Below are 18,712 nucleotides of genomic sequence, written 5' to 3'. Positions count from 1 at the left end.
ATTAAAAAATGGGCAGAAGGCCTGAACAGATATTTCTCCAAAATGGCTAATAGACATATGAAAAGATGCTCAAGGTCGCTAACCATCAGAGAAATGCAAATTAAAACCACAATGAGATATCACCTCACACCTGTCGGAATGGCCGTCAGTAAATCAAAAAACAGCAAGTGTTGGCGAGGATGCGGAGAAAAGGGAACCCTCTTACATTGTTGGTGGGGTTGCAAATTGGTGCAGCTGCTATGGAAAACAGTCTGGAGGTTTCTCAAAAAATTAAAAATGGATTTGACCCAGCAGTTGCACTTCTGGGTATCTTTACTTTGTAAAGATCCTTGCACTCCAATATTCATGGCAGCACAATTTACAGTAGCCGAGATATGGAAGTAACCCAAATGCCCATCAACAGACAATTGGATAAAGAAATTATGGTTCATAATATACAATGGAATATTACTCAGCCATTAAAAAAAATGAAATCCTACCATTCGCAACGACATGGATGGACATAGAGGGTATTATGCTGAGTGAAATAAGTCAGACAGATACCATATGATTTCACTTATATGCGGTATCTAAGGAACAAAAAGAACAAACTAATCAGAAACAGGCTCACAAATATAGTGGACAATTTGGTGACAGGCAGGGGGTGGTTGGGAGAATGGGGTGAAGAGTTAACGAAGTACAAATTAGTAGTAGATAGTTGGGCACGGGGAGCATGGCAGAGGGAATGCAGTCAGCATTAATATGATGGGTAAGTGGAGGGCAGAGGGAGGGAGGGAGCATTTGGGGGGGGATTGTTTTACGAACATTGTAGATGTCTAACCAATATACTGTATACTTGAAACTAATTTAAATAAATAAATTTATTTTAAAAAATTTCCAAATAAGTTTGGTTTATTTTCTTAGAAGCAGCCATATTTCCGAAGTACATTTTAAAATTACTGCCGTTGTGAAAGAATAATATAACAATTATCTAGATTTTGCCATCGAGCCCACTTCATTACTTCATACTAGTAAAATAAGACTATTTGATGACGTAAAACTCCCTTTTTCCTTACTTCCTTAGTTTTGAATCAGGAAATCGAGGCGTTCGGTCTTTCTGAAGACACTTCATCAGGGCTCTCTGAGGACCGCGTCGTCAGTGTGAGCTTCCGCGTTCTCTACCCGATCGTTATTACCAGTCTTGGAGTGTTTCATGATGCCAGCGATGTGGGTTTCCAAAGGAACATCACGGTCAAGCTCTATCAGGCGGAACAGGAGGTATGCACTGCTTCGCGCAAGGTTTTCCCCATTTTTCTGTTTTAAGAACATCGGCTTTTTCCATCAGCGTATCATAGGTTGGAAGACCACGTTTCTTCCCTGTCGACTGGGTGCATTATAGTGTAATATGTTACGATGGTGGTTTGGGGGAAGAATACCGATGAATAAATGTGCTCTATGTAGAAAAGAAGGGGTTGGATCAGATTCGTAATTCCCATTTTGAGTTAATTTTAGTGTGTGGTGACAGCAGTCTAGTTTCATTCTTTTGCGTGTGGCTTTCCAGTTTTCCCAGCACCATTTATTGAAGAGGCTTTTCTTACTCCACTGTATGATTTTGGCTCCTTTGTCTAAACTTATTTGCCCGTGTATACGAGGGTTTGTTTCTGGACCGTCAGTTGTGTTCCATTGGTCTGTGTGTCTGTTTTCCGTTTTGATTATTGTCGCTCTGTAGTATAGCCTTCTTTCGGGTTAATTGAATGTTTTTAGAATTCCATTTTAATTTGTTTCCTTTTAGCTACATCTCTTTGCACGTTTTTTGTTCGTATGTATGGCTGACATAAGGATTAGATGATAAATCCTGGACTTTTCAGTCTTCATAAAGTTAACGTTGTGCCCCTCCATATAAAACATAAGAGCTTGCAGCTGTGCGATTCCAGCTACCGCCTCCTGTCTTTTCTGCTTTAGTCGTTACATGCGCTACATCCAAGTACACTGCACATTCCACAGTACAATGGAATAATTTGTGCTTTAAATAGCTAAATAGATACTAAAGTAATTTGGACAACAGTAGTCTTTCACATTTGCCCCCAGTTCCATCATTTCTGGTGCTCGTCACTCCTTCCTGAATATCCAAGTTTCCATCCGATATCGGCTCCTTCGGCCCAAAGAACAGCCATTAGCATTTCTTATCGTGCAAGAAATGTATGTGCTGAATTCACTGAGTTTAATTTTTCTGAAAATGTTTTAATTTTGCCTTTATTCTCCTCCCCCCATTGTTATTGTGGGCTGTTTTCTGGATATAGAAATTCCTAGTTAACTTTCAATAAGTTAAAGATGTCACTCCAGTGTTTCCTGGCCTCCATTGTTCTGGTGAGAAATCACCATCCGTCATCTTGTCATTTTCATGTATGATGCGTATAATCTGGTTTTTTATTTTTTTTTCTTGAATGCCTTTAAGATTTTCTCTTTATATTTGGTTTTAAGCAGTTTGATTTCTGTCGTACCTTGCAGTTTTTTCTTTGTCTGTTCTGCTCAGGGTTTGCCAAGTTTCTTCAGTGTGTGAATTCGTCCCTTACCAAATTTTGGAAACTTTCAGCTATTATTTCTTCAAAAAATTTTTCTCAATCCCATTCTTTCTACTCATTCTGAGATTCCCGTTGCATGTATGTTAGACCTTTTGGTACCATCCCACAGATCACAAACTGTTCATTTTTTTCAATGTTATTTTTTTTCCTGTTTCCAGATGTCATAATTTCTTTTAATATATTCACATCTACTGACTTCTGTCATCTCAAATCTGTTAAGCCTAGCTAATGAATTTTTAATTTTAGATATTGTACTTTTGGGTTCTAGAATTTTCACTTAATATTTCTTTATAGTTTCTATTTCTCTAAAATTTCCTATGTTCATTCATTTTCATTCATGTTTTTTCATACAGCCTTGACCTTAGTTATAAAAATAGCCATAAAAATCCTGACTGTTCTTATATTTGAGTCCTTTGAGGGGGTTAGTCTTTATCGATTATCATCTTTGCTCTTGAGTATGGGTAACATTTTCCTGTTTTATATCAAGTGACTTTGGATTGTATCCTAAATATTGTGAATAATTCATTGTAGGATTTCTGGATCCTGTTATATTCCTTGAAAAGTATTGATTTTGTTTGTTTTAGCAGGCAGTTAAATTAGCTGGACACAGTCTAAACTGTCTCCCTCGCACTGGACAGAAGCTGAAACTTCTTCAGTTCTTTTGGACTTATATGGTCTGCTTGGGTTCTGTACCAAATGTGTATTTCATGAGTCAGCCGCAGATTTGGGCAGAATTTATATGAGGAACTTAGGGCGCTCTCTCTGTGACCCTTTCCTTTCTAAGGTTTTCCTCCTCACTTTTTAGCTGATGTGTTTGGCTCAGCTCTTTTCTCTGATTTTGCAGCCAGAAAGACTGCAGGTTTTTAATTGTAAATTTTTAGTTGCCTCAGACAAAGAACCATAGAGCATGGGGGAAGCATACACACCTCTTTCTCTTCTTCCTGGCATTGATTTTCTTCCATTTTCTGCCTGCTTTGTTTGCATTCCAGTAGCTTCAGATCATTTTTTTAAATATTTTGCCCAGTGTTCATAATTGTTATCGATAGAATTGGCCTGATGTCACTGGAAGCAGAATTCTGTTCAGGCTTTTTTAGACCTTGAAAAATGTTTTTTATATTATTGCTAACGTTGATTGTTACTGACAGAAACAGTGTTAGTCACCAGTAAATATACAAATGAATTTAGGGTTACATTTTTTTGTTGCAATTTGTCCTTTCCTACTTCCTCTAAAGAATCCATGTGGTTTGTAAATGTGCTTAATGACATGAATATGAGAGGGGGAACAAGTCCTCATGTTGATCGCCACCATTACGATGACAGTGAGATGGCCTTTGTGAAGGTCTCATGTGCAGGAGTTTATATGTTATGGTGCTTAAAAGATTTCATTTATTTTGAATTCAGATAAGTGACTGAAATAGCAGGACTCTGAATTCTACCGTTATCTTTATCTAGAAATTAGGATTAATCTTGAATGTTTTTGATACACTTATCAGGATGTATAGTCTTTTTTTTTTTTTACTATTCATAATGTTTGAGTATCAGTCAAGTATTTAGTTCAGATGTACAATATTTTGATCATGTCGATTTAATTTTTAGTTGCCATATTTTTAGCGCAGGAGAAGTTAATTTTTGTCCCAATCTAAGGTGGATGCTAACGGGTTCACAAGTCATCACCACGTTGCCAAGAACTGGTATGAATGAAAGAAATACACATAATTCACTAAGACCCCCTTAATTCTGAACTTCTGCATGGTCTCGATAGCTTTTCCAGAAGTTTCCCACATGGTAAGTTGGTATGTAAGAACAGGCATGAGAATTAGGAAATGTTCTTACCTAAAACAAACCGGAAACAGCCGAGGAAACAGACATAATGAGAAATAGTGCTCTTTTATCGTCCCTTGTTTTTGTTTGTTTTTTCTTCTAAAGGTGGTTCCGGGAAGGGGGATTCTTGAGCACTTTTGTTCCATCTAGAAATCTGTCATCTTTCAGGTTATCCTTAATCCTTTGGAGTTAAACCTAATAAGATGGTTTAATTTAACACCTTACACTTCCCCTAATGTTTCTCATTTCGGGGTGGGTTTTTTTAAGGTTCTATGGATTATATTTAGTGCTGCAGAACTTCACGACAACTTCGGTTATCTTAAACGTCTTTATTTAATAACCTAATTGCACCGAAAACACAGATGGTACCTAAACCACAGGAGAACAACGTTGTAACCACGGTCGGGACCTCTGAGGATTTAGTTGACCAAGATGTCAGCTGTGTGAAAACTTGCTGCAGACGCAGTGTCCAGCATGAAGTATTTCTTCTTGTCCCCCTCCCCATTTATAGGAGGCCCTCTTCGTTGCTCGCTTTAGCCCTCCGAGCTGTGGCGTGCAGGTGAACAAGCTGTGGTACAAGCCTGTGGAGCAGTTCATCTTGCCAGAGGTACGAGGTGGGATGGAGCCAGTGGCACCGTGCAGTCCTTCGTGGGTCTAGGGCTGTGCTTGATATTATGTCATTGGGACAGCTCTCCGGGGGGTGGATGAGGCTTCCAGCTGGTATCCACTGAAATGTCACACTCTGCATTCATTCCTCCAGGGAGTTTCATGATGCCTTGGAGGTTCCAAATCCACTTACCATGGTTTCGTTAGTGGAGTAGAGAGCTGCACGGTTATTTTAATGACAAAAGATAGTAAAAGATATGGAATCATAGAAAGACCAGACACAGGTGCCATTTGAATAAATCGAATAGTTATTTAAAGATGGGGGATGGGGTGTAGACAGGATAATGGCAGAGAGATCGGCCAAATTTCTAAGACAAAACAAAACTTCTCCAAGTTGTGAAAGATGTCTGAAAACTTAACTGTCACCTTCCGGGTCCCTCTAGGTCTAGCCCTAAGTAAATATGTGCTGGAGCTCACTCACCTGCAGGTGCTCTCATTAGTCCTGGAGTGGCACCCCAGTCTGGTCGCAGACTGTTAACGCAGCCAGGCGCGAACAGATTATCCACCCATCACCCTCAGCCTTTCCCGCTATTTCAGTCTCGTCCAAGGCCATTCCCAGTCTCAGTGCCACGTGGCCATTCCCACGTGGGGGTCAGTTTCCCCAACACCCCTGGGAAACTGAGAGTCAACTTCAGATCAGCTATAGGGTTCATCCTGTGACATCAAAGTCAAGTTAAGATGTGGCAACGAGGCAGTCGACCAGCCCTACTGACTGTCCAGGAAACGTTTTCCTACCACTGTTTGATGGGGACTGTTCACATTTATGCAAAAATAGAATCACCATTTCGTGATAGGCTGTGGATCTTTGGCGTCAGGTACAAGTAGTTGAAACTATGCTAATTCTGTCAGAGGCGTGCCCGTATTTCACCTCTATGTGAACTTCCACTTAAAACATTTAAATAAAAGCAAAACTAAAACACACTGGAAGAGATTTACTAATTTCTCACTGTTAAAAAAAGTCTGTCGTGAACATCTTTACACCTCTTTTGTGTACATAACTGGTTATTAGGATGAATTCAAATTTATATGCTTTTTTAAGGCATGTGATTTTCTGGAGAGCAGTTTGTATCGGTTGGAATCATCAGCATTATATGAGAATCCCTGGTTTTCTGCCCTTTTTAAATTGCGTATGTGAACTTTTCGCTTGTTGAGTGAGGCGTGCACCATCAGAGGCATCTCTCCCTCGCAGTTAAGAGTAGCGCCTCAACTACGTATTGGCCAGGAGTCGGACAGCTGGTTTGAAGGGAGCCATTCTTCGGTTTGTTTATTCAGTTACTCAGAAAACATTTATTGATAACTTAGTTCGGGCCAAGCCCCGGGACTGTACGAGGCTCCCGTACGCAGGTCTCTGACCGTGAAGCGGCTTCGTGCCCGTGGGGAGAGCAGCGCCCACACTGATGTCGTACGTAGCTGCCGGCCCGGCCGTCAGCGGCTTCCTGCTGTACCCGGCTGGGAAGCTCCGTGGGATGGAAGCGAGTCCTCCATGGGAGCCTTGCCTTCCTCGGGAGCAGCGTGGGCAGGACCTGACCCAGACTCCGTGTGACCCCTGGGGGTGGAGCGTGGGAGCAGGAGCATTGTGGGGGTGCAGAACCGAAGGGTCTGAAGCCTGATGTGGGGTCGATCTCCCAGAGGGCTTCCGAGGGTGGGCATGAGCAGGAAGGAGGAAGGCGCGCCTGGGAGCAAGTCTGTGAGGGCATATTGGGGTGCACGGGCCTGAGTGGGCACCTGTGGGCACAGCATGGGTGAGTGAATCAATCCCTGCTCTGCCACTTGGTGGCTCTGTGACCTTGTGCAAACTGCTTCATCTCACTGTGTCTGTCTCCTCTGTAAGGCGGAGGTGCGACACCACCCAGCTCAGAGGGTTAGTTTAGGGACTGAATGATTTGACAGATGACAAATGTTTAGAACGCGCCACGCGGTAAGCATTCAGCACCTGCGCATGTGCTGTCCCCGTCACTGCCGCTGCCCCTCTGCATTTGGGGAGTCCTCATCTTTAAGAGCCGTGTTTCTCCAGCTGGGGCAGTTTGCTCCCGAGGGGACATTTAGCAACGTCTGGAGACGCTCAGTTGTCGTGGCTGGTGCGGAACAGTACTTGGCACCTAGCGGGAGAGGCCAGGGTGCGGCTAAACTTCCTTCAGTGGCCAGGACAGAACGATCCGGCCCGAAGTGTCAGCGGTGCCGTGTGGAGAAACTTCAAGAGGAAGGAGTCACAGGACGGGGTAGAAAGGAAGGAAATAAGCTTTACTTTTTCAGGCTACTCAGTTTTACAGCCTGCTCTGTTATCTTGGTCGCCCTTAGAGAATTACGATTTTGATTAGCCCACCAAAAATATCTTTCCCTTAGAATGTCCTTGTTCTTGGGAACTACATGATAAAATGCCATGAATCTGCATTTTTCAGATAATTCAACAACAGAAAAGTAACGTGTGTGTAGACAGGGATCAAGCAAATGTAGCTACGTGTTACTACTTGGTGAGTCTAGGGAATTTAGGTGTTAAAATCAACTTTTCTGTAGGTTTGAAGTTTTTTCGAAATAAAATTTGGGTTGGGGCGCGGGGCCGCCTCCTTGCCAGCGTCCGGGGTGGCGTACCTGGCAGTAGGTACTGATGGTGGGAAGTAACTCAGCCCGACAGCGAGAGGCCGTTTTCGGTAAGACTTCAATGCCTGTTTCCTTGTGCGCTTCATTTTGCTTTAAGCTTTCAGCGAAATGGACTTGATTTTTCATTTCTTATCAGTAAAAATTTTTTTTTTAAACATGCAGTAATTTAACAGTGGCTTACTCAGGGCGGGGCAGGATTATGGATGATTTTTATTTTTTTGTACAGCTGTTTTCTGAGTATTCCAGGATAAATGTATTAGCTTTATAAAAAAGAAAAACTTAAAAATTAAAAAGTATTCTTTCCTTTTATACATAATTCTATTTCTGTTGAAACCGTGTTTGATTTTACATAGATGATCGTTTTTGCTGTATCAAGCCGAATGGGGCCTGTTAGCACGGAAACTCTGACAGTGAGGAGTGAGTGCCTGCCCATCAGCAGAGTGACAGGAGGAAACAGGTCATTTATGCCATTTGCGAGGGAGAGGAGATGCTTCGTTCACCTCATTGCCTCCACACTCCGTAATCTACCAGAGTCACATGCCAGCCGTGTAGCTCGTCACGCAAACAGATCTCATCATGTGACTCACGAAAGCATAAATCTCAGGGGGGTCACATTTAAATGGAGACTGCTCTTTCTTTTAAAATATTTATTTCTCTAATTTCATATTTTACTCAGTGCTGCAATTGAAACCTGAAACTAATTTCACTAAGACTGTTTTTGTTCACCTGAATCACTAGAGACGTTATGTTAGCATTATGGGTGCTGACACACTTACTTTTTATGAAAGTTAAAATGGTTCAAGTGTAATCATTTCTCCAATCCACAAGGAATTGTTAATGGTTACAGACACAAAAGTACTACATGTTTAAGCTACTCTGTGTGTTTGGATGACAGATTAGGACACAAGAATTAACGTGTGAAAGGGGTTGCAGGTAGCTTGCTCATGTTACGGTAAGATAATTTATGAGGCCTCGTTATCCAAACTCTACCACGCTATTTTTCCTAACTTTTATTTTGGTCTTATGATCTTATCGGAATTGCCATAAACAAGTTGTTTTGCATCTGAAGAGATTCCTTGCTTTATAATTACTTTGTCAAAGGGTAGAAAGTAGGCCTGCGTGAGAAGTGACATTCGACTGGGCCGTGACCCAGCAGGAGCAGTTCTGGGGGCGGGGAGGGCACAGCCCTTCCGTAACGACAGAGCAACAGCTGGGTTCTGTGAGTTCAGCGGATAAACCAGGATCCTTTTTCAGACCAGTGAGTCGTGGTAATTACCCGGAGTAATCAACATCGTCGGCGCACCGTGACCCCGTCACAAACAATGGAGTTTGGTGCCAGCAGTAACCACGGGAAGTAGCGAGTCAAATGCCAAGTTTCCGTTGAGTGGACAGGACAGAGAACTATTTGTTTTGTCGTCATATTTTCTAGATTTGTAGTTTCGAGGCAAAGCATTTTTATTTGGTCGCTATCGCTTTGCTTTTGGTACGGTTCATTTGGAACAGCAGTCGCTAAGGTTCCCAGAGACCTCGCTGCCACCTACAGGGCCCTTTTTGTCTTTACTTAGTTGATGGCAGCTGCTTTTTGGCTTGTATCACGCAAATGCTTTTGCGCAGCCGTATCTGGCTCGGTCCTTCTTCCTGACTGTGGCACCTCCTGTGCTTTCCTCTTAGATAGGAATCGTTAGCATTTGATACTCGGCCTTCTGTTGATTGTACTCTTTCTTTTTAGGCAGTTTCATTCATTACCAGCCATTTGCTGTCACTACAGCCCAGATTTCTCTTATGAACTCCCTGCACACATCAGCTGCCCGCTGCACTTCTCCACGGGACTGTTCCACGGCCACTCGCTTTGGTCGCCATCCCACCCCTCCTCATCTCTCATCTAAGCACCCACTAAATCCTATCAGTTCTTTCTCCTAAACATATTTGGTAGCATCCTTTCCAAACATTATCACCTAGGGCGAGAGGTGGTCGCCAGGAGAAGGACGTAATGAGCCCCCAGCAGCCTCACCCAGCCAGGGGCCAAGGACTTGGCTTTCCGGTCCTGGCACTGACCTTCCAGCTAGTTCACATGGAGATGCCTAGATTCTCGTAGAATGGCACTGTGTAAATTCACGAAGATCGCTGTATACACCAGAATGTTGATTCATCTTTAGAGTTTTGGCTTACTAGAGCGCTTGAAAAGTTCACGACCCCCATCTGAGGACCTCTTCTTAGTATGTCAGGCACCTAAAAAACTGAATTTGAACTGTACTTGGTTTGGGCATTGAATTTTATTTCAAAAGTGGGAGGTGTGTGTTTAGCTCATTTCAGATAGGATGGAACCCTGGTACAGTATATCTTCCAGTTACTGGATCTTTCTCCCTTGGACACAGCTACATAGCCCAGATTTCTCAGCCCAGCTTTCCTGTAGTGGCCAGTTGGTGAAGTATTGATTAAGGTATTGATTTTATTAATTAAGCAAGATCTTAGAGCTCTTTCAGTTGTTAGAAACATTATTTCCTTAAATGTAAGGATTTAATTCAGCTCAGAAGGCGGTCTTTTTTTCTATTGTGATATAATTGACAAAACGTTAGTTTCAGGTGTACAAGATAATCATTCAGTGTTTATATTTTGCAAAATAATCACAGTAAATCTGGTTAACATCCGTAACCACTCAGTTATAAATTTTTTTTTTCTCGTGATGAGAACTTTGAAGAGCTACTTAGCAACTTTCAAACACGTAATAAAGTAGTGTTAACTGTAGTCACCACACTGTATCACGTCCCCAGGACTTAACAGCTGGAAGTCTGCACCTTCTGACCCCTTCACCCATTTCTCCTCACCCTGTTTCTGGCAACCCAAACACCCATATGTTCTCAGTGTCTTTGAGTTTGGGGGGTTTTGTTGTTAATTTTAGATTTTACATATAAGTGTAATCATACTGTAATTATCTTATTTCTGTCTGACATTTCACTGAGCATAATATCCTCAAGGTCCACGTGTGCTGTAGCAAATAGCAAGATTTCCTTTTATAAATGGCTGAATGACGTCCCATTGTATTTATACATCACAACTTTTTTTTATCCGTGGACCCATCCGTGGACACTTAGGTTATTTCCACATCTTTGTTCTTGTAAATAATGCTGCAGTGAATATAGAAGTGCATATATCTTTTCGAGTTAGTGCCTTCATTTACCCAAAAGTAAAATTACTGGATCTTATGCTATTTTTAAGTTTCCGAGGAGGCTCCACGCTGGTTTTCGTAGTGGCCGCACCAGTTTACAATCCCACCAACAGTGCCAAGGGTTCCCTTTTCTCCACATCCTCACTGACACTTACTTCTTTGTTTTCTTTTTTCTTTTTTTGGGATAATAACCGTTCTAACAGGTGTGAGGTGATATCTCATTGTGATTTCGATTTGCATTTCCCTGATGATTAATGATGTGGAGCATTTTTTCATGTACTTGTTGGCCACATGTATGTCCTCTTTGGAAAATGTCTTTTCAGATCCTCTACCTGTTTTTTAATCAGATTGTTCTTTTTGCTATTGAGTTATACGAGTTCTTTATGAATTGTGGATATTGACCCCTTATCACATATGATTTGCAGACATTTTCTCTCACTTGGTAGGTCGCCTTTTCATTTGGTTGATGGTTTCCTTTGCTGTGCAGAAGCCTTTTAGTTTGATATAGTCCCACTTGTTTATTTTTGCAATTGTTGCCTTCGCTTTTGCTGTCAAATTCAAAAAGTCACTACCAAGACCAGCGTCAAAGAGCCTACTGCCTATGTTTCCTTCTAGTTTTATTGTTTCAGATCTTAAATTCAATTCTTCAATCCATTTTGAGTTGATTTTTATGTGTGGCGTAAGATAGTATTCTGGCTTCATTCTTTTGTATGTGGTTGTCCAGTTTTCCCACCACCGTTTAATGAAGAGACTGGCCTGTCCCTGTTGTATGTTCTTGCCTCCTTTGTCATAAGTTAATTGACCATATAGCATGAGTTCATTGCTGGGCTCTCTGTTCTGTCCCATTAATCATTGTGTTTTATGCCAGTACCATACTCTTTTTGATTACTATAGCCTTGTAAAATACTTTGAAATCAGGAAGCACGACGCCTCCAGCTTTATTCTTTCTCAAAATGGCTTTTGCTATTCAGGGTCTTTTGTGTTTCCATACAAATTTTAGAATCGTTAATGGTATTTCTGTGAAAAATGCCGTTGGAATTTTGGTAGAGAGTGTTATTTCTATGTGCTGTTTCTTACCCACGAGCACTGCATATCTTTCCATTTATTCGTGTCTTCGATTTCTCAGAGGTCAGTCCTAATATCTAAACGATAGGTGCTCGCTTCCTTTCACCTTGGATTTTCGTAATAGTCCAACGGCCACTTTCCCTCCCTGCCCGTGTCGTCCTGCCATTGTGTCGTTGGAGTGACATTTCCAGACTTGCAGGTGGAATGGTGCCCGTCTCGCGTTTGCAGCCGTCCGTGCTCCCCGCTGCCTTCTGGGTAAAGGACGGACCGCGGCGTAGCAGCCCGCGCTGACCGCAGCCTGCATGTCACCCCTCCTTTCCCCGCGGTGTGTTTCAGCGATTTTAAACCACTTGACATTTTCCTGAATATGCAGCGCGGGTCCAAGTCGTGCCATTTGCTGTGTCATTTTATCTGCCCGCCTCCCACTTTCCTGACTCGAACTCCTTCAAGATTTAGCTCAGCTCCCGTAGTCACTTGAAATTCTGGCTGACTCCAAACAGGATAACGTTCCTTCATCACTGAGCCTGTCATTGTATATTATGATTGTTTGAAGAAATGGGCTGCTTCGTCTTTATAAATCTTCGCACATTGCCCACAGCCTGGTACCTAATAGACACTGTAAAGTTTAAATAATGGCGCGTGTCTGAAAGAAAATATGCCCCAAATTTACTTGTGTATTTGTTTAGTTTAAAAAATCTTTTTTCCCCAATTATGAAAGTATGAAAATATGTGAAAGTAATACATATTCACTGTTGAAAACTTGACAAAACTATACAAAGGTTAAAAGAATGTGATGTCATCATCTATTCCCAACACATTTGGTATATTCAAGTCCTTTTTTTTTTTCCTTTCCTGTGTATAATCTGTTGGTGAGAATATTTTTTGCTTTTACAGAATTGAGATTTCACATCAAATTCAATAGAAAGTTAAGGCCACCCGGGGAATGTGTAGAAATAATCACCTATTTCAGAGATAGGGAGATGGAATCTTTTAAAGAGTAGTTCACCTGCGTGCTCGCGCTGGCAGCGAGGGGGCTGTGTTACGCTGAGCAGAGATACTGCGCTGCACACAGCATCGCTCGCCTCAGGCGGCCCTGTGACGTAGCTGCCTGTGCTCTGTTCTAAAGGTTAGGAAGTGATGACACAAGCTGTGTCTGCAGGATCTACTCTGAGGATCCTAGGGTCCACCAGGCGGGTCAGGAGGGTCACAGGTAACGAAGATTAAGGCAGTTAGCGGAACATAAAGTGACAGACTGCCTGATTTCAGTGTTTTTTATCTCTTTTGGTTGAGAAGTTTTATTGCTTAAAAAAAGCTTGCAAACCACTGGCCTAGCTTATTGGACAAATTCAGTTTTGTATCATGTCCTTACAACAATGCTTGCTAAATGAGACGTTAAGCACTCCTCTCTTAATACATGAACATTTTTTAGAATATTAAAGCTGTATCTTTTATCGCATGCTCTATACCAGAGTTAATTCTAATTGATTTTGAATTCAACATTAAATAAATACTTTTGAGTCAGGCTACTTATGTGTCAGGCCATTCTGGTGCCGGGGATGTTGTGATTGACCAAAGAGACAAGATCCCTGCTCTCATGGTGTTTGCATCCTGGTGGGAGCAGTTGGCTCGTCGATAGAGAAGTAAACAGGAAATATGGGAGTGCTGAGTGGTGTAAGAAGATAAGACAGGTTGATGTGATGGGGAGAAGTTGGGGGTTGGTTGCCTTCTGTTGCATCTCTGGGGAGACAGTGTGGAGCTGACCTGAGCAGTACTGAGGAGCCAGCTGGGCAGATACTGAAAATGGAGACCACAGAGAAATTAGAAGACGGTGGAATTTAAATGTATATCAAACCTTGGGGGAAGGGAACGGAACTTCCTAAGCTCAGAATTTAATAATCACCAAGGACAAGCTTGTCAGGTTTGACAAGAGAAATCTTATGGACTTTTGAACTTCAAAAACCAAACGAGTCTGAAAAAATATTTTTAGCATGTAAAACATATACAGGATTATCTACTAAAAGCTCACAGAGATTAATAAGAAAAAATATAAAATTCAGTAGCTAAATGGCAAAGAAGCATGACAAAGCAATTCCCAGAAGAGACTGTGAAATTCATAAAGATCAATAGAAATCTAAGGAAACACAATTAAAAGAAGAATCTTTTTAACAAATTAGTTTAAATTTCTTTTACTAATATCCCATACTGGGAAGAGTACAGTGCACACAACTGGCATTTTCATAAAATGGTAATGACTTACAAAATAGTAAAATTTGCTTTTGAAAAACAGTTTGGCGCTGTGTACCAAAATCCATACAAAATGCCTCTACTTCTTGGCTCAGTAATTTCACCTCTGGGAATTTTAAATTAAAAAAACATTACTGGGGGGGAATCTTGACACCAGATTCCCATGATTTTAGTAGACATGTGGTCTGACGGTAGGGAAATGTTGGAGTGAATCAAGCTGCGTCCATTCAGGGGCTTGTGTACGTACATGAAAAAGAATGCCTGTAACAGCTGTAGTAGCATAAGGAATCGCTTTCGACACAGTGGGAGATGACAGCGGCATGCAGAACTGTCATCTGTATACCCTTCGTAATTGCTTTTTTCAGTGCGTGTGAAGATGAGAGATGGAAGCGGGGAGGGGTGGACACCAGAACGTTAACCATGCTGTGGCAGAGCTGTGGGATAGAAATTCTAGCCTCCGTGTCTTAAAAAAAAAGTCTTTTTTAAAAAGAGCTTAAAACCTAAATGTCAACAATAGAGAAATTGACTCACTTTTCATCTTTCACAAAGAGCTTTGAAGGTACAATCGTGTGGGAGAGCCAAGACCTCCAAGGCCTCGTGTCAAGAAATCTGCACAGAGTGACAGTAAATGACGGAGGGGGAGTTCTCAGAGTCATCACAGTAAGTCTTTCTTTTTTTTAAAGGTTGTTTAGTATACTTCAGCATTTTTTAATCCATAAAAGTGTTTTTAAATTTATTTTTATACCAACCCAGGCAATATGGAATAGTGAATCTTATGTGTTTTAGAATATATGTAGTAGAAAATGTATAGTCACCACAGTAAAGATGAAAAACTCAAATGTTCTATGATTTTGTAACTTAGTAAATATATGGTTTTGCCTTAAAATCGGTGCATTTTTAAAAATGTGATATTTCATTTCTCAGTAGTAAACATTAAAAACATTTGCTTAACGCAATTCAGAATATTCACTGTCTCACCTCGATAGTAGGATGTTGGTTAAAGCACTATAGATGAAAGTATTAGACGTAAGCTTGAGTTTCGCTTTCATGTCTGTTGCTGCGATTTCTGCCTCGTATTTTTAATTTATTCAGATTTGCTTCAAATTTAAAACAGTTTGACAGATAAACTTCTCAGAGTAATTGTATGATGATAAAGAAGGTGTAAACAAACTTAAAATGATGAACTTTAAGTGGTGTTTGTGGTGGTGTCACAGACACAATCTTGAATTCTCTTTGATGCTCTGGTCTGATGATTAGAAAAGTACTTGGCATTTAAATTCACAAGCGTAGTATATTTTCGTTAAATATTAATGTTACTCACATGAATTAATTCCTGAACTAGACATGCCTATCGTGCGGTGTGTTGTTACTGATCTAGCAAACACGTACTGCCCGCCAGGGTAACCAGGCACGGTGATGGGCAAAATAGGTCCTTACCGGCCCGCAGTGGAGCTTGTACTCCAGGGAAGAAGACATTAAGTAGATACAGATTCACATATAATGATAAACTTAGCTTTGTAGGCCATGTTTAGGATCTCATCATCATCCCTGATTATGAAGTCTTTTAAGATATAATAGTCTATCTTAAACAAAAGACTTCATAATCAGGAGTGGAGTTTATGGGGTTTATTTCTTTTATTTTCAAGGCAATTGCCTTTACTATCTTGTCTCTTTTTACATTTGTGAAACTTAAAAATATACAAGATGTGGTATTGAGTCGGTTACAGAAAAGGAAATCAGATTACTTCTGAGTTGAGGACTAGGTTCAAATGTAAAGACTCCAGGGATCTACTTTGGGGCTGAAAAATAGTTGTAGAGGGCTAGAGGTAGCTTCAGCACTCAGCTAATCTTAAAAAGACATCAGGTAACTTAGTAGCCTCCTCCAAGAAACCCCCTGTGTAAATGCAGGTTTTCATAAACGCTTAGAGCTGAAAGTTCTCCTAAGTCTTGCTGCCTTGCTGGCAAGTAATGATGTCAGAAAAATTTAAAAGCCAAAATAAAAGCCAAGCTATGACCTTTAGTTAGAAGTTAATAAACAAAAAGTACTATCAAGTTCTAAAGCCAAAATGGTATAGCATATACAATGAAGAGTATGCTAACCTTTGTGGAACTGCGAAGCAGAATCTATGGCATTCACCTTGTAATTTCCTTCACTATAAACTTCAGCTATAAACCATATTTTAAATTAGATGACGTTACCCCCGTCACCTCAAGACAGTGTCCCTCTGCCAGCCTTAGAACATTGCTTCGTATGGTACAGCTCTGCTGAATAGACCCGTTCAGAAGGGAAGCCCACAGTGCTCCTGTGGATGGGCGGGTGTAGGAGGAGCGCTGTAAACACGCAGACGCGTGGCCGAGGTCGCATCCCGCTCTGCAGCTGTGCCGTGTAGGAGAGCCACACACTCAGCTGAGTCGCCTCCCTGAGTACCTGGTGCGGTGAAGAGGTAAATCTCTAATCAAAGGGCCTCCAGCGCTGAGCGGGCTACAGGCTGGTGGCCATCGGCGCAGCGTCTCAGCACCTTCCCAGCGTCGGTAAGCAGTAGGGCTCCATCTGAACTGTCTGTTTAGGGGGGCCCTTTGCTGAGTAGTAACCCACCTTTAAACTGCCTAGATGTGTTTGAACTCACAGCAATTTTCAGTCTCCAAGAAATCAAAGGTGATCGTGTTTTTTTAAGTTGTAGGGTTATGATGCAAAGTAAAATTGGTTTTCATACAATTATAGTAGCAATGTCAAGAATACATGATTCTCTGTGAGTCAGTTCCGAACGCTGTGTGGACCGCTGCACGTACCTGATCTGTAACAAAAACGGTGCTCACGCCTTCCCGAGAGTGTGTCCGTGCACTGGCAGCTTAGACAGGTTATCTGCTCTGGAGTCACATTATGAATTTTGCCAGTCAGTTTTTAAATATAATGTATTTTTCATAATGAAACACTGAGCACTTATATTCTTATTTTTCAGGCTGAGGAGGGTTCATTGCCTCATGAATTCATGGAAGGTGTGGAGGGAGTTGCAGGTGGTTTTATTTATACTATTCAGGGTAAGTCAGCTGGTTGAACGTCGAAAAGCGTACTAAATCTCAGGTACCTAATCGTTATACTTCAATGAAAAAGTGATTTCTTTTTTGTCATAAAAAAGTTGTATTGATAATTCACATAGCACATAATTTACCGTTTTAAAAGTGTTTAATTCAATGGTTTTTAGTATATTGAATTCTGCAACCATTTCTGTCACTCCAAAAAGAATCCCAAGACCCATTAAGTCACTCTTCCCTTTAGCCACAAACAAGCACTAATCTACTTACTGGACTTGCTGATCTTAAATGTAAAGATTTATTGGTGGATTCTCAATTCTCGTCTTACACCAGAACTACACTGCGTTGCACTAAGGTTTGAATTTGGGAAGTGCGAGTCCTCTGACTCTTTTCCACGTTGTTTTGGGTATCCTAGGTCCGCAGCACGTCCATGTAAATTTTAGGGTCAGCTTGTCAATTTCTGCAAAAAAGCCAGCTGCGATTTTGAAAGGGGCTGCATCGAATGTGTAGGTGTGGGGAGTGTTGCCATCTCAACGTGAAATCTCTGATCCATGAACATGGGGAGTCTTTCCATTTATTTACGTCTTATTAAATTTCTTTCAGTGATGTTTTGTGATTTTCAGAGCACAAGTCTTGCATTTCTTTTGTTAAATTTATTCTTAAATACTTTTTCTGATGCTATTTTAAGTAGAATTGTTTTTTAAATTTTTTTCCAGATGTTTATTGCTAGTATAGAAATACAGTTGATTTAAAAGAAATTTTTTTGTTCAATTAGAATTGACAGTCATTAGTTTGTATTAGTTTCAGGTGTGCAGCCTATTGGTTAGACATTTATTTTTCAAAGTGATCCCTCAGTTACTACAGTATTGTTGACATATTACAGTTGATTTTTGTAGATCGTTGTTGTACGCTGCAGCCTTGCTGGACTTACTAATTGTTTTGCAGGTGGCTTAAGGTTTTCTGTATACAAAGTCATATCATCTAATAGTTCTGCTTCTTCATTTCCAGTCTGGGTGCCTTTTGTGTCTTTTTCTCGTCTAATTGTCTCGCACAGCAGTGGCGAGAGTGGTCACCTTACTTTGTTCCTGCTCCGACAGGGAGGACATCAGTCTGCTACCGTAAAGGCGACCCTAACACATCAGTAAACTCGGACTTTTTTGGCCTCCTGCACTGTGGCGGTCGTGAGCTCAGGGCTGCCTGTCGGTCAGGGAGAACCTGTCTTCCTGGCCCAGGAATGGAGCACTTTGACTCCTCGTTTGTCCCTGTGCCAGAGACCGAGCCGTGGACTCAGGTTTCCCTCCTGCTTCCTGTGGACGCTCCGTCCTCATCATGTGACTTTTTAAGTTAGGGTTCCTCACAGGCTACAGTTTTGTAAATGCTTTTACTATATCTCATCAAGGATGAGTTGTTGGAAGGATTCCTTTAGAACTTAAGGCCAGAGGCATTAGCTTAAAAATGCTTTTAAAACTCAAGGGAATTTGTTTGGAATAACGATGGCTGTTTGTCTGTTTGAATGACACTCGTTTAAATATCCACATCTGTGAATTCCTGAGAATTC

General features: G+C 41.3%; 1 protein-coding gene across 4 annotated transcripts in view; it reads left to right on the top strand.

Moving 5' to 3' along the window:
* The window catches only part of B3GALNT2 (beta-1,3-N-acetylgalactosaminyltransferase 2), a 44,498-nt gene that overhangs the window by 15,452 nt on the left and 10,334 nt on the right, over positions 1-18,712 (top strand). For 3 of the 4 annotated variants that reach the window (XM_039850361.1, XM_039850360.1, XM_039850363.1), the window contains exons 4-7: positions 1,064-1,257; positions 4,894-4,989; positions 14,671-14,781; positions 17,082-17,160. In XM_039850361.1, coding sequence (XP_039706295.1) covers positions 1,064-1,257; positions 4,894-4,989; positions 14,671-14,781; positions 17,082-17,160 — 480 coding nt within the window. The remainder of the gene's footprint in view (positions 1-1,063; positions 1,258-4,893; positions 4,990-14,670; positions 14,782-17,081; positions 17,161-18,712) is intronic. The other variant, XM_039850362.1, reaches the window with a different exon arrangement.

This window comes from Pteropus medius, unplaced genomic scaffold (assembly GCF_902729225.1).
Source record: "Pteropus medius unplaced genomic scaffold, Ma_sr-lr_union100, whole genome shotgun sequence".
In the NCBI taxonomy this organism is placed as follows: Eukaryota; Metazoa; Chordata; class Mammalia; order Chiroptera; family Pteropodidae; genus Pteropus; species Pteropus medius.
The sequence above is the reverse complement of the archived record's forward strand: the minus strand, read 5'-3'. Positions and strand labels throughout refer to the sequence as shown.